The sequence below is a fragment of the Ostrea edulis genome, chromosome 7 (assembly GCF_947568905.1).
Source record: "Ostrea edulis chromosome 7, xbOstEdul1.1, whole genome shotgun sequence".
Taxonomy (NCBI): Eukaryota; Metazoa; Mollusca; class Bivalvia; order Ostreida; family Ostreidae; genus Ostrea; species Ostrea edulis.
Genome location: NC_079170.1, coordinates 5,358,184 through 5,371,105, shown reverse-complemented (window position 1 = coordinate 5,371,105; position 12,922 = coordinate 5,358,184). Strand labels below are relative to the sequence as shown.

Here is a 12,922-nt window from a genome sequence, read left to right as displayed (position 1 = left end):
AACTATAGATTTGATTATATTTGTACAAAAGGCCGAATTCAATATAAAAAGGGATATAATCAAATAAGTTATATCTATACATTGCTTGCAGATTCCAATTTTTTTTAATGAAAGGAAATGTTTACATGTAACGTAAATGTTAGCAAAACTACCCAACATAAACTAGGTCAAAGCAAACTTTAAAACTATATATTTACTCAAGCGATAACACGTAGATAGTGTGTACAGGCTGACACGCCGCACAAGTATTTAATTCTCAGGACTAGACGGAAGGTCGAAAGAACAGGGAGGCCATGTTGGATTTTAAGGTGAGACTAAATAATTATTATAGTAATGACTGCTGTGTTTTATATCATACTATAATTCTATTTCGTTAATTGTTTTAATCTGTCAACATCTTGAAATGAAATTCCGGTTTTATTTAATCAACAGTAAAGTTCTCGTGTGATCCCGCCATCAGAAATGCATCCCCGGCGCAGTGCTCAGGAAGTCCTACTGTGTGACCTCTGTGAAACTCTCCCCCTACAGAGTCACTGTGAACTTTGTAATATAAATCTCTGTGTTAACTGTGCAGTAAAGCATCTCTCAGACTCGTCTAAAAGACACAATGTCATGCCGTTTTTACACAGAAAGTCTACTAACTACCACAAATGTCCAGACCACGTCGATAAACACTGTGAAATTTACTGTGAAAAATGTGGAGTTCCTGTCTGTTCTACCTGCGCCTTATTTGGAAAACACAAAGGTCACGATGTATCAGATATTCTGGAAAAATTCAGCGCTAAAACAGAAAGTTTACAAAAAGATCTAGAAGAACTCGAGACAAGAATTTACCCGCGATATAAAGAAATGGCGTCTAATGTCGAAACCGAGAAAGCCGAGTTAGAAACGAAATACGGGAAACTGACGACAGATGCCGATGAACAAGGAGAAATCCTACACCGAGAAATCACCGCCATTGTCAACCGACAGAAATCCGCCATTGCGGAGATGAAAACTAAACATCTGGACGCACTAAATAAAAATACAGAAGAAATCACACAGAAAATGGCGGAACTCAAACAGATCATGTCCGACTTGAAATCAATCCTAAAATCAAATGACGTCTCCTTAACCTCTAGTTACAAATCTAGGAATTCCCAATTTAGAACATTACCGCCTAAAGTCCGAGTTACATTACCGAGTTTCTCTCCTCAGAAAATAAACAAAGATCAGCTCAATGAAATGTTTGGTTCTCTGTCGCCATTATCCATTAACACAGAACATGGCGACACAATGAAGTCAGCAGAAGCTGTATCGTCTCCTCCAGTCAAACCACTGCTTGATGAGCCGCGCGTCACCGCCACCATAGACACTGGGTATAACTTTCTATACAGTGTTAGCTGTCTGAGTGAAGATCAAGTCTGGACACGCGGGATAAACAAAACCATGAAGCTACTCAACCTCCAGAGTAAACTACTGACATCAATACAAACCAAGTCAGGGAACAAACCAACAGACATAGCAGTGACACGGGACGGAGATCTTGTTTATACTGACACTAGTAATAACACCGTGAACTTAATTAAGAATAAACAGATACAGACCGTGATCACACTACAGGGGTGGAGACCTCTCTCTGTCTGCTGTACCGTGGGTAACGATCTCCTGGTTATCATGTACAGTGATAGAGAACAATCCAAAGTCGTGCGTTACTCCGGCTCCACAGAGAAACAAAGCATTCAGTTTGATGATCAGGGTCGTCCTCTCTACTCATCTGGTCCTTATAGTGACATTAAATACCTCAGTGAGAACAAGAACCTGGATATCTGTGTGGCTGACTATACAGCTAGTGCAGTAGTGGTGGTCAATCAGTCAGGAAAACTCCGATTTAGATACACTGGTCATCCCTCTAATACCAAGCAATCATTTAAACCACGCGGCATCACTACAGACAGCCAGAGTCACATCCTGACAGCAGACGGTCACAATGACCGTATCCACATCCTAGATCAGGACGGACAGTTCCTCCGTTACATTCACTGTGATTTACGCGCTCCTCGCAGTTTATGTGTGGACATCAGAGACAACCTCTTTGTGGCTGAGTTTTACACTGCTAAAGTGAAGAAAATCCAATATCTATAAACACAGTGTTAATTACACAGCTCTACAGTGTTAATTACATCTACCAACACAGTGTTAATTACATGTCTAATCACAGAGTAACTTACAGCACTGTGTTAATTCCTTCTACTTGTTAATTACATCAGCTTGTTAATTACAGCCCTGTGTACATTACAGTCCTGTGTTAATTACATCCCCGTGTTAATTACAGCCCCGTGTTAATTACAGTCCTCTGTTTGTGATGTGTAACATGTACTTGTGTTTGTGAGTTTAACAGAACATTATTTTGTTTGTGAATTAATTCAAGATGTGTTTGATTTTACAATGTATATATTAGATAAACATGATACAGAGTTCAGTCTTACATTATTACTGAGTACTTACTTAGATTTGTAGTACTGTAACAGAGAGTGACCCCAAACATCCGGTCTTCATCACAGATCTTCAGATTCAAGGTCACCGTCTTCTGTTTACCATCAATAACATCACACCACTTATCTAAATCTCCACCGTCCTACAAAATAAACAAAGTGTAATCATATCAAACTGAATTGTCAAGGATAGTCTGTGATATATTTCCATGTTTACATAGATGTCAATGTAATGGGAAGGAAAAGAAGATATGGCTGAACTGGTGTCACAATGGGGATCGAATCCAAGGCCCTTCGTTCCCACGATATGATAAGACCAGGGATTGGACCTCAGACCCCTGTATTAGTCAGGTGCTCTAACCACTGAGCTATCCAGATTGATATCAGTGGTTTTTACTCGACTAGGAATCGAACCCTAGACCCCTGTACATATGTAATAGTCAGGTGCTCTGAACACTGAACTATCCAGACTGATATCAATGGTTTGACTGGACCGGGAATCAAACCCGAGACCCCTGTATTACTAGTCAGTTGCTCTAACCACTGAAATATCCAGACTGATATCAATGGTTTGACTGGACTGGGAATCAAACCCGAGACCCCTGTATTACATATGTAATAGGCAGGTGCTCTGAACACTGAACTATCCAGGCCAATATAACCAATACAAATTGAACTTTTCCAATTGAAATTTATCTGTTGTTATTGACTTTTTACATTATCATCTTCTTCTCCACAACCACTTGGCCAATTCCAATCAAAACTGCTACCATTCATCCTTAGGTAAAGGGAATTCATGTTTGTTCAAATGATTGATAGAATCTTGTTTAAAATTTAAATTTAGACCTATATTCGGCACTTAAAGGGACTGGTTCACGATTTTTGATAAAAATATTTTTCATTTTTGATGTTAAACATTAGAAATATAGCTCATTTAATGTTGACAGCCAAAATTTTGACCTTCTGAATGCAAGAATAAAAGTAATATTTTAGCCTTAAATATGTGTTATGTAAACAAAGACTCGAGTCTTTTTATGTAAACAAACAAACAAGTGAAATATTGATTTTGTAATATAATGCATCTTAATTCTGCATAGTCACACATTTTAACTTTTAGATGACACATTTCACCCCAAAAATGCTTGAAATGTGAAAGATATAATAATACTTAGATAGATATCCATTTCTTTTGAAAATTTCGTAAACAATAGCATACCGCAAATCTTTGTTTACAAAACAAATAATAAACTCTCTAAAATGAGCTTCTGTGATGATGTATCACCTTAATTTTCAGTGAAATCTTTCAAACACATTAGACAGTAGATTTTGATCATTAAAAGTGAAAAACAAAATTTTGGGTAAAATCGTGAATCAGTCCCTTTAAGGCCATTGAGCAGTGAGCGTTCTTTAGCATGCCACACCTATAATGTACTGTGACATGGTACATCCATTTTTAAGGTCATCTCCGAGGACTCGTGACATTCACACCTGATGTCGAGCGTTTGACAATGGAACTGTCACTACCTGTTCTAACGACTTAGATCTGTTGTGGCCAGGATTCGAACACCGGCCTTCAGCATGCGGGGCGTGCGATTTAATCTCTAGACCACAGTGGCAGTACCGTTTGTTCAAATGAAGAGTCAAAGGGAAAATAATCAAGAAAAGGCAAAAATTGGTGGGTCATTTAACAAGAGGCCCATGAGCCACATCGCTCACCTGGTCACCTTGGCCCATATCTGAAGACTTTCCATATATATTTGCATGTAAAACCTTAGTCCCTATTATGGCCCAAACTACCCTTTGCAAACTTGAATCTACACTATGTCAGAAAGCTTTCATGTAAATGTCAACTTCTTTGGCTCAATGGTTCTTGAGAAGAAGATTTTAAAAGCTTTTTCCTATATTTGTATGTAAAACTTTGACCCCCCTCCCCCACTTGTGGCCCCATCCTACCCCCTGGGAGCCATGATTTGAACAAACTTGAATCTGCACTATGTCAGAAAGTTTTCATGTAAAAATCAGCTTTTCTGGCTCAGTGGTTCTTGAGAAGAAGATTTTTCCTATATATTTGTTTGTAAAACTTTGATCCCCTATTGTGGCCCCATCCAACCCCCCCGGAGCCCATGATTTGAACAAACTTGAATCTGCATTATGTCAGGAAGCTTTCATGTAAACATCAGCTTTTCTGGTTTAGTGGTTCTTGAGAAGAAAATTTTTAAAGTTTTTCCCTATATATTTGTGCGTAAAACTTTGATCCCCCCTTGGGGCCCCATCTTATCCCTAGGGGCCATGATTTGAACAAACTTGAATCTGCACTATGTCAGTAAGTTTTCATGTAAAAATCAGCTTTTCTGGCTTAGTGGTTCTTGAGAAGAAGATTTTTAAAGATTTTTCCTATATATTTTATATGTAAAACTTTGATCCCCCTTGTGGCCCCCTCCTACCACCGGGGGCCATGATTTGAACAAACTTGAATCTGCAATATGTCAGAAAGTTTTCATGTAAAAATCAGCTTTTCTGGCTCAGTGGTTCTTGAGAAGAAGATTTTTAAATGACCCCACCCTATTTTTGCGATTTTGTGATTATCTCCCCTTTGAAAGGGATATGGCCCTTCATTTGAACAAACTTGAAAGCCCTTCACCCAAGGATGCTTTTGGCCATGTTTGGTTGAAATTGGCCCAGTGGTTTTGGAGAAGAAGTTGAAAATGTAAATGTTTAACAGACAGATGGACAGACAGACAGACAGACTACAGACAAAAAGCGATCAGAAAAGCTCACTTGAGCTTTCAGCTCAGGTGAGCTAAATATCTCTCAAAAACCACTGGGCAAGAAAAAATGAGATTGAGGTAAATGTTTTCTGATATAGTATAGATACAAGTTTGTTAAAACCATAGCCTCCTTGGGTTTGTGTAGGGCCTAATCAGGGGTCAAAGTTTTACATGGAGATATAAAGGAAATTTCTTCTTCAAAAGAACGAGAAGGTCATAATTAATCATATCACAAATGTGGTCCTCAGGGGGGGGGGGGGGGGTGAACCACAATAATGGACACAAGTTTTTAAGGAAATGTTTTTGAAATTCTTTTTAATCTCAAAAACAGCAGGGTCATCATTAATCATGTTAATATGCAAACACGTTTAGATAGTGCAGGTAATTCACTTCAACAAATCATTTTCAGGTGTAGCAGGTGTGTGGATTCAAGTGTTTTATACCCCTGCGACTATAGCTGGGGAGGGGGGGGGGCATATTGTCCTGTCCTGTATATCTGCCCCCTACTTTAACATTGCTACTAACTTTTGAATTGTGAGTCATATGGCTCTCATATTTCATACATCGACTTTCTATGTAAAAAGACCTTCCTGATATTACCAGAGATTTCAACCTTGTGACCTAAACCTTACCGTCTGATTTGTTTTAAAGAAACCCAACCTTAGACAGTATCTCCTGAACTATTTAAAGTACGGCCTTTAGATTCCTTCTGACAGAACCTTTCATTTTACACTATTGTCTTTGAAATCTTGACCTTGAAGTTTGACTTATATTTCAAAACTTCAGGGGAAATTTGAACCTTGCTGCTCATCACTATTGAATTGTAAGAGATAGGTCAAATTTGCGAAATATTCTCCAACACAGGTCGTAGAAGTTTGGCATCCATTACGGATTTTTACCGTGATCAACATTCTCAGTGAAACTACCAACGACAGGTTAAACATAAACTACTAGCTTCCAAGAACCAATGAAATTGCGTGTTACGTCCAATGATGAAAGATAGTATGAAAGGATCTAAAATAGATTCACCGGATAAAAATAGTCATGTATATCTATTTTTAAAAAGTGGAATACAAATTTATTAACGGATCGCACAAATGTAAAGAGCGGAATTTCGCTAAAAAGCGGAAGAAAATCAGGTGAGTGATATTAGCTGTGTGGTGCTTGAGAAGAAGTCAAAAATGTTAAAAGTTATGAAGAGACTAAAAGACTGATGCTGGACAAAATATGATCAGAATAGCTCACTTTAGCTTTCAACTCATATGAGCTAAAAAGGGTTAACACTATTTGTCCCAGCCATTGTCTGAATGAGTTATAAAACAATTTACATAATTTCATTAACAAACCTGACAATTTTTACAGCAATAGAGCTATCCAAGTCCTACAAAATGTTAGAGTCCTCATCAATCAGCCGGACATCTCAAGTAACTGCTACCCTGTAAAATTGATTTCAACATTAAGCATTAGGTAACCAAAATTATTTCTTCCCACCATTATATTATGCTATTAGAACAAGAACGTCTACAAAAAAACCATGTAACCCTGTCATCCCCTCTTGTCTCAACGTAAAGTTCAGAAAATAGTTCTCATCCCTGTCAACTCACTACATAAAGTTCTGAAAACAGTTCTCCAACCCATCACGTCTCGACGTCAAGTTCAGAAAATAGTTCTCCATCCCTCACCTCCCAATATGAATTTCAGAAAATAGTTTTCCACCCCCTCACCTCCCAACATAAAGTTCAAAAAATATTTCTCCACCCCCTCATCCCCCGACGTAAAGTTCAGTAAATAGTTCTCCACCCCACCCCCTCACCTCCCAACATAAATTTCAGAAATCAGTTCTCACCCCCTCACCACCCAACGTAAATTTCAGAAATCAGTTCTCACCCCCTCACCACCCAAAGTAAATTTCAGAAATCAGTTCTCACCCCCTCACCATCCAAGTAAAGTTCAGAAATCAGTTCTCACCCCCTCACCACCCAACGTAAAGTTCAGAAAATAGTTCTCCAACCCATCATGTCTCAACATAAAGTTCAGAAAATAGTTCTCCTATCCTAAGGATATAAGGATTTCCCCACATGTTTACATGTAAAACTTTGATCCCTATTGTGGCCCCATCCTACCTCCAGGGTCCATGAATCTTATAAACTTGAATCTGCACTATGTCAGGAAGCTTTCGGGTAAATGTAAATTTCTTTGGCCCAATGGTTATTGAGAAGAAGATTTTTAAAGATGTTCCCTTTATATTTGTATACAAAACTTTGATTCCTTATTGTGACTCCACCTTTCTCCAGTCGTTTCCATATGAACTCGTGAAATATCCTCGAGAAGGACGTTAAACAATATACAATCAATCAATCCACCCTTCTCCTGGGGGCATGATTTTAAAAAACCTTGAATTCGCACTATGTCAGGAAGCTTTCTGGTAAATTCAAACTTTTTTGGCTCAGTGATTTTTCGGAAGATGATTTTTAAAAGATTTTCCCTATACATGTATATATTTATCTATAAAACTGTGATCCCCTAATATGGCCCTATCCTACACTCGGACGCCATAATTTTAACAAACTTGAATCTGCACTATGTCAGGAGGCTTTCATGTAAATTAGTATTTTTTTCTGGCATAGTGGTTCTTGAGAAGATTTTCAAAGATTTTCCCTGTACATTTGAATGTAAAAGTTTGATCTCCTATTGTGGCCCTAATGAATCCCCGGGGATCCTGGTTTTAACAAACTTAAATTTGTTCTATGTCAAGAAACTTTAATGTAAATCTAAGTTCTTCTGGTCCAGTGGTTCCTGCCAAGAGCATTTTTAAACAACACCACCCTATTTCTGCATTTTTGTGATTATCTTTCATTTGAACAATCTTGAATCCCCTTTACCCCTGCAAGTATGTTTTGTGTCATAATTGGATGAAATTGGCCAATTGTTTCTGGAGAAGAAGATTTTCAAAAGTCGTCGATGTATTTTCACTATTTCACTATTAAACCCCACTTGGAAAAGGGCATGACCCTTCATTTGAACAAACATGAATCCCCTTGTGTCAGGTTTGGTTGAAATTGGCCCAGTGGTTCTGGAGAAGAAGATTCTTTAAAGATGTTAATGTAGTTTCACTATTTTGCTATTATCTCCCCTTGGAGAAGAATGTGGTCCTTCATTTGAACAAACTTGAATTCCATTTACCCAAGGATGCTTTGTGTCAAGCTTGGTTGAAATTGTCCCACTGGTTCTGGAGAAGAAGATGAACATGTGAAAAGTTTATGATGACCCCTAAAACAAAGATGACGGACAATGGACAAATTTCTGTAAGAAAAAAAATGGCCTCAATTTACATTATTTCAGGCCAATAAATTTCAGAATGTCCCCTCCGATTTACTATAAATGGGGTCATTGGCCTGTTGTGTTTGTCTTTCCTAAGCACCGGTGACCCTAATCCTATCCCCTGGAACAAGACTTCAAACAATTTACAATATGTCCGTAAGGCTCAGTGATTGGGATAAGGATGCCCCCTGCACCATAGTCGCATTAAATTAAAAAAAAATGGCACATAGAATATTGAAACACTGCGCCAGTCTTTGAAATTAAGCGGTAGCCCGATGACCGTGGCTAGTAAAATCGGGATTGGGCTACCAAAAATTATATACGCGCATGCCCGGCGGGCCAGCACATATTTCCGGCGGCGATTAAGATCGTGATTTCTGGTTGAAAATCGGTGAAACAACCAGTTCTTACAGAAGAGAAAGTTGGTGCTAAGAAGTATGAGGAATCAAAGCAACAAAGAAAATGGTCAGCGTGTTTGGCAGAAGAACTGCCCCTGGCTTGAATACAATGATGGTCTCATATTTTGCATCTGGTGCAGAATGGAAACCATTGGAAATTGTGAGTTCGTGTTCGTCTCAGATAAAGTTACCTATGGCATTACAGTATGTCAGTAGTGTTTAGATTATAATTTACTGGACTCTCAGACTTGTCATTTTAAAATGTCTCATAAAAATTTCAATATGGCGCATTCATTTTAGAAATGTCACATTGACACTAGCTGGTAACGCGCCATTGTCACATTAAGGACATGCGGGACGATGTGGCGAAAAATAACTCGTCAATGAATATTTTATCTTTTTTTCATGAAGCCAGGATGTCCTGTACAATGTGTATAAATTTCATGGCCACTTTCTAGGTATACAAGGGAGATAATAAGCTTTGAATTACCCCCCTTTTCGAAAATTGTGAATTTTACAAGATTATTCCCATTTTCAATTCAAAAAAAATAATTTGATGGAATTTTTATCTATATCTTTTACAATAATTTTTAGAATATATGTAAAATATAAAATATATAATAATAAAATGCTTAAACATAACCATATAATAAGAAATAGAGAAAATTTAAGGATTTGGGGTGGAAATTGGTACCCCAAAACAGGGTAGTCCAGATACTAAATGAAGCACTGCTCAAAAACTTGTCAATGAATTTTTTTGCAAACACTGCAATTAAAGCTGGAAATAAAGGACACCACAGAGTCGTCCACTTCTGCTTCATACTTAGATATTTTATTGAAAGTAGACATTAACGGCAAACTAACAACTCAACTGTATGACAAACGGGATGATTTCAGCTTCTCCATCGTCAACTTCCCACATTTATGTAGCAATATTCCATTATCACCTGCATATGGTGTTTACATATCTCAACTGATTCGATATGCAAGAGCTTGTTCTGGGTATAGTCAGTTTTTAAATCGAGGTAAGCTACTGACAAACAAGTTGATGGTACAGGGATTTCAACAGTCTCGATTGAAGTCAGCATTTCGCAAATTCTATGGTCGTTATAACGATCTAGTTCGTCAATACAACCTCGCATTGGGTCAAATGCTGTCTGACGTGTTTCATACCGATTGTTAAGCCGTTCTTGGCACACTGATTTTGACTGCGGATAACTCAGTTTACCTGATCAGGATATGGGGCTCACGGCGGGTGTGACCGGTCAACAGGGGATGCTTACTCCTCCTAGGCACCTGATCCCACCTCTGGTGTGTCCAGGGGTCCGTGTTTGCCCAACTATCTATTTTGTATTGCTTGTAGGAGTTGTGAGATTGATCACTGTTCGTTATCTTCACCTTGCATTCATATACCTAACTTCCTGTAGAAATATGAAGGGGTGAAGCTAATCTTGATTTTGAGGTAGGCGTCCTTGAAGTTATACATTGATATGTTCACTTGGAGTTAGGCTTGACGAAATATTTTTTTATTAATAACTTTCAAGTTTATATTCTTTCATGTACAACTACTGTTAAAAGTAATGGGGGATGGTACAGTCTCAATTTATTTGCACTTCAAAATTAAAAAAAAGGGGGGGGGGGGGCGGCAGCCTAATTCTTCGTGCCTGTTTTGAAATACATTGTTAGAAACTATATTTGTTTGGAACCTATTGAAATATTTAGAATTTTCATAATTATGGAACAAAAATTGAGTTAATTAATGAAAACAAATTAAAAATTATTTTTTTAAAATATACATGTATATATTAAACATGGCTTCGAACAAAACGTCTTGTCTAGCTCTAAACAATACGTCTTCTTTCAAACCACGGGATAGGTCTAGTTAACGTCAATATGAGCTACTACTTCCTTTACTAGATCAACAGCATTTCCGCGGCCATGGTAGCTAGTGTCGCTTGACTCAATCATCTCCATGCTATTTTTCAAGGTATTTATATATCGCACATGTTGTGACTTTGCACTTTTTTCTTTTTCACATGTCTGCTTCTCGCATAAATTCCGACGTGTGCCATATTTTTTAAATTAGTTACCATTTTAGCAGCAGTGTTTCGTAAAGTTAGTAAAAATAATTTGGAATATGAAATAGTTTCAGAGATAAAGCGTACTTATATTTACATGAAAGTGCTTGCAAAAATTAAACATTCCTAGTATGGACGTTAATATTTGAACAAAAGTAACGATTGTCGTCATAAAGGGGGAGAGGTATTTTTCGCAAACAAGGATCGATTATAAAAGCACCTGAATAGTTTGTACGTTTCACACTACTATAGTAAATATCAACAAACGATCATCATCTTACACTTGCACTGAGTCATTGTTTACAGACGGTTGACTTTCTTTTTGTAAATGCCTAGAGATGCAAATTGCATGTGCATGCTGATGCAGGAGCGATTTCGGTGACTTGTAGGCTATAATATCAAAATTATTGTGGCGCATACTATACATATATATAATATATGCATTGTATATATATGAAAAAGAGACTTGCAATTACTATGAAATAAAATGAAAATTATCATTTGACAAGAATTCAATCAACAGATTTACAGATGACACTTTACAGCGGTGGCAAATTACGACAAAATATGATGACATTTTCCCCGCGATACAACGTCGTGACGTACTTTTTTATGACGACGTATAGTGTGTCTGTACAGCATTGTGATTTTTCTCGGGAAGCTTAACTACGCTGCGTCCAGTTCTAAATTTATAATAAATTCGCAACCATCACGTGATCATCGTCCCGCATATCCTTAAGCTTATCCCAATCACTGAGTAAGGTTTCACATGACTTATAGATGTTTCGTCATTTCTAGCTCCGTAGTTATGGAGACGATTCTTAAATGACCCAATGTTATCTGTTTTCAATTGTTGATTATCTTTGAAGGTCCTTCATTTAAACGATTTCTAATCCTTTAACGGTAGTAAGTTTGGTTGAAATTGGGTTCTGTGATTGCAGAGAATTTAAAAATAAGTTTACAGACAGACAGACAAACAGATGTACGACAAACAATGGGTGATCAGAAAAGCCCACTTGAGCTTATAGCTCAAACAAGCTTAAAAAAAGATAGAAATTTTACCAGCTCCATACAAAAGTTTGTCCCCAGCAATGGATCAGATGCTATGAGAACCTCTGTCTGCTTTTAAGAGATACCGATAGGAACTGCTCCTACTGCAGGGTGTCACCATCTCAAGAGGCCCAGGGAGCTGAAAAACCAAAGTGACAATGAGAGCTGGAATGACCAGAAATCAGACAGGTACTAGTAAAAAAAAGTTTGAGCAAATCAAAATCCTCATGAATTTGTCAAAAGAAGGCAGCTTGATATCCTCACGGTTGCTGAGAGGTTGGACGTTCACCCCGCATGCGGGAGGCTGGGGTTCAAATCCCGGCTGTGACAGACCTAAGTCGTTAAAATTATTAATAGGTAGTGACAGTTCCATCATCAAATGCTCGGCATCAAGTGTGAATGTCATAGGTCCTCGGAGATGACCTTAAAACAGATGTCCCGAGTCACAGTAGGTGTGACACGCTAAAGAACCCTCACTGCTCAATGACTGTAAGCGCTGAGCATAGGCCTAAATTTGAAGCCCTTCACCGGTCTTGGTGACGTCTCCATACGAGTGAAAAATTCTCGTGCGAGACATTAAGTAAGATACAATCAATAAATCTAAACAGGTTACTCACTACAGACAGACACACAGACATTGCTGTATCATAATACATCCCATCTACAGACGGACATACAGACATTGCTGTACCATAATACGTCCCATCTACAGACGGACATACAGACATTGCTGTACCATAATACGTCCCATCTACAGACGGACATACAGACATTGCTGTACCATAATACATCCCATCTAAAGACAGGTATATAACATGTTCAATTGGTAATGC

General features: G+C 38.0%; 1 protein-coding gene and 1 long non-coding RNA gene across 2 annotated transcripts; one reads left to right on the top strand and one right to left on the bottom strand.

Annotated features, from left to right (window-relative positions):
• Positions 1–209: 209 nt before the first annotated feature.
• Positions 210–2,456, top strand: LOC130047733 (E3 ubiquitin-protein ligase TRIM71-like). Its single transcript, XM_056143111.1, has 2 exons — positions 210–308; positions 433–2,456. Exon 2 carries the CDS (start codon positions 463–465, stop codon positions 2,122–2,124), a length of 1,662 nt encoding a protein of 553 aa, XP_055999086.1. The 5' UTR covers positions 210–308; positions 433–462; the 3' UTR covers positions 2,125–2,456.
• On the bottom strand, positions 2,450–12,561 carry LOC130047734 (uncharacterized). The gene is made up of 3 exons (XR_008796551.1): positions 12,102–12,561; positions 6,589–6,678; positions 2,450–2,617 (listed from the first exon to the last, which is right to left on the bottom strand). It is a non-coding gene; the product is annotated as an uncharacterized LOC130047734 (long non-coding RNA).
• Positions 12,562–12,922: the final 361 nt, after the last annotated feature.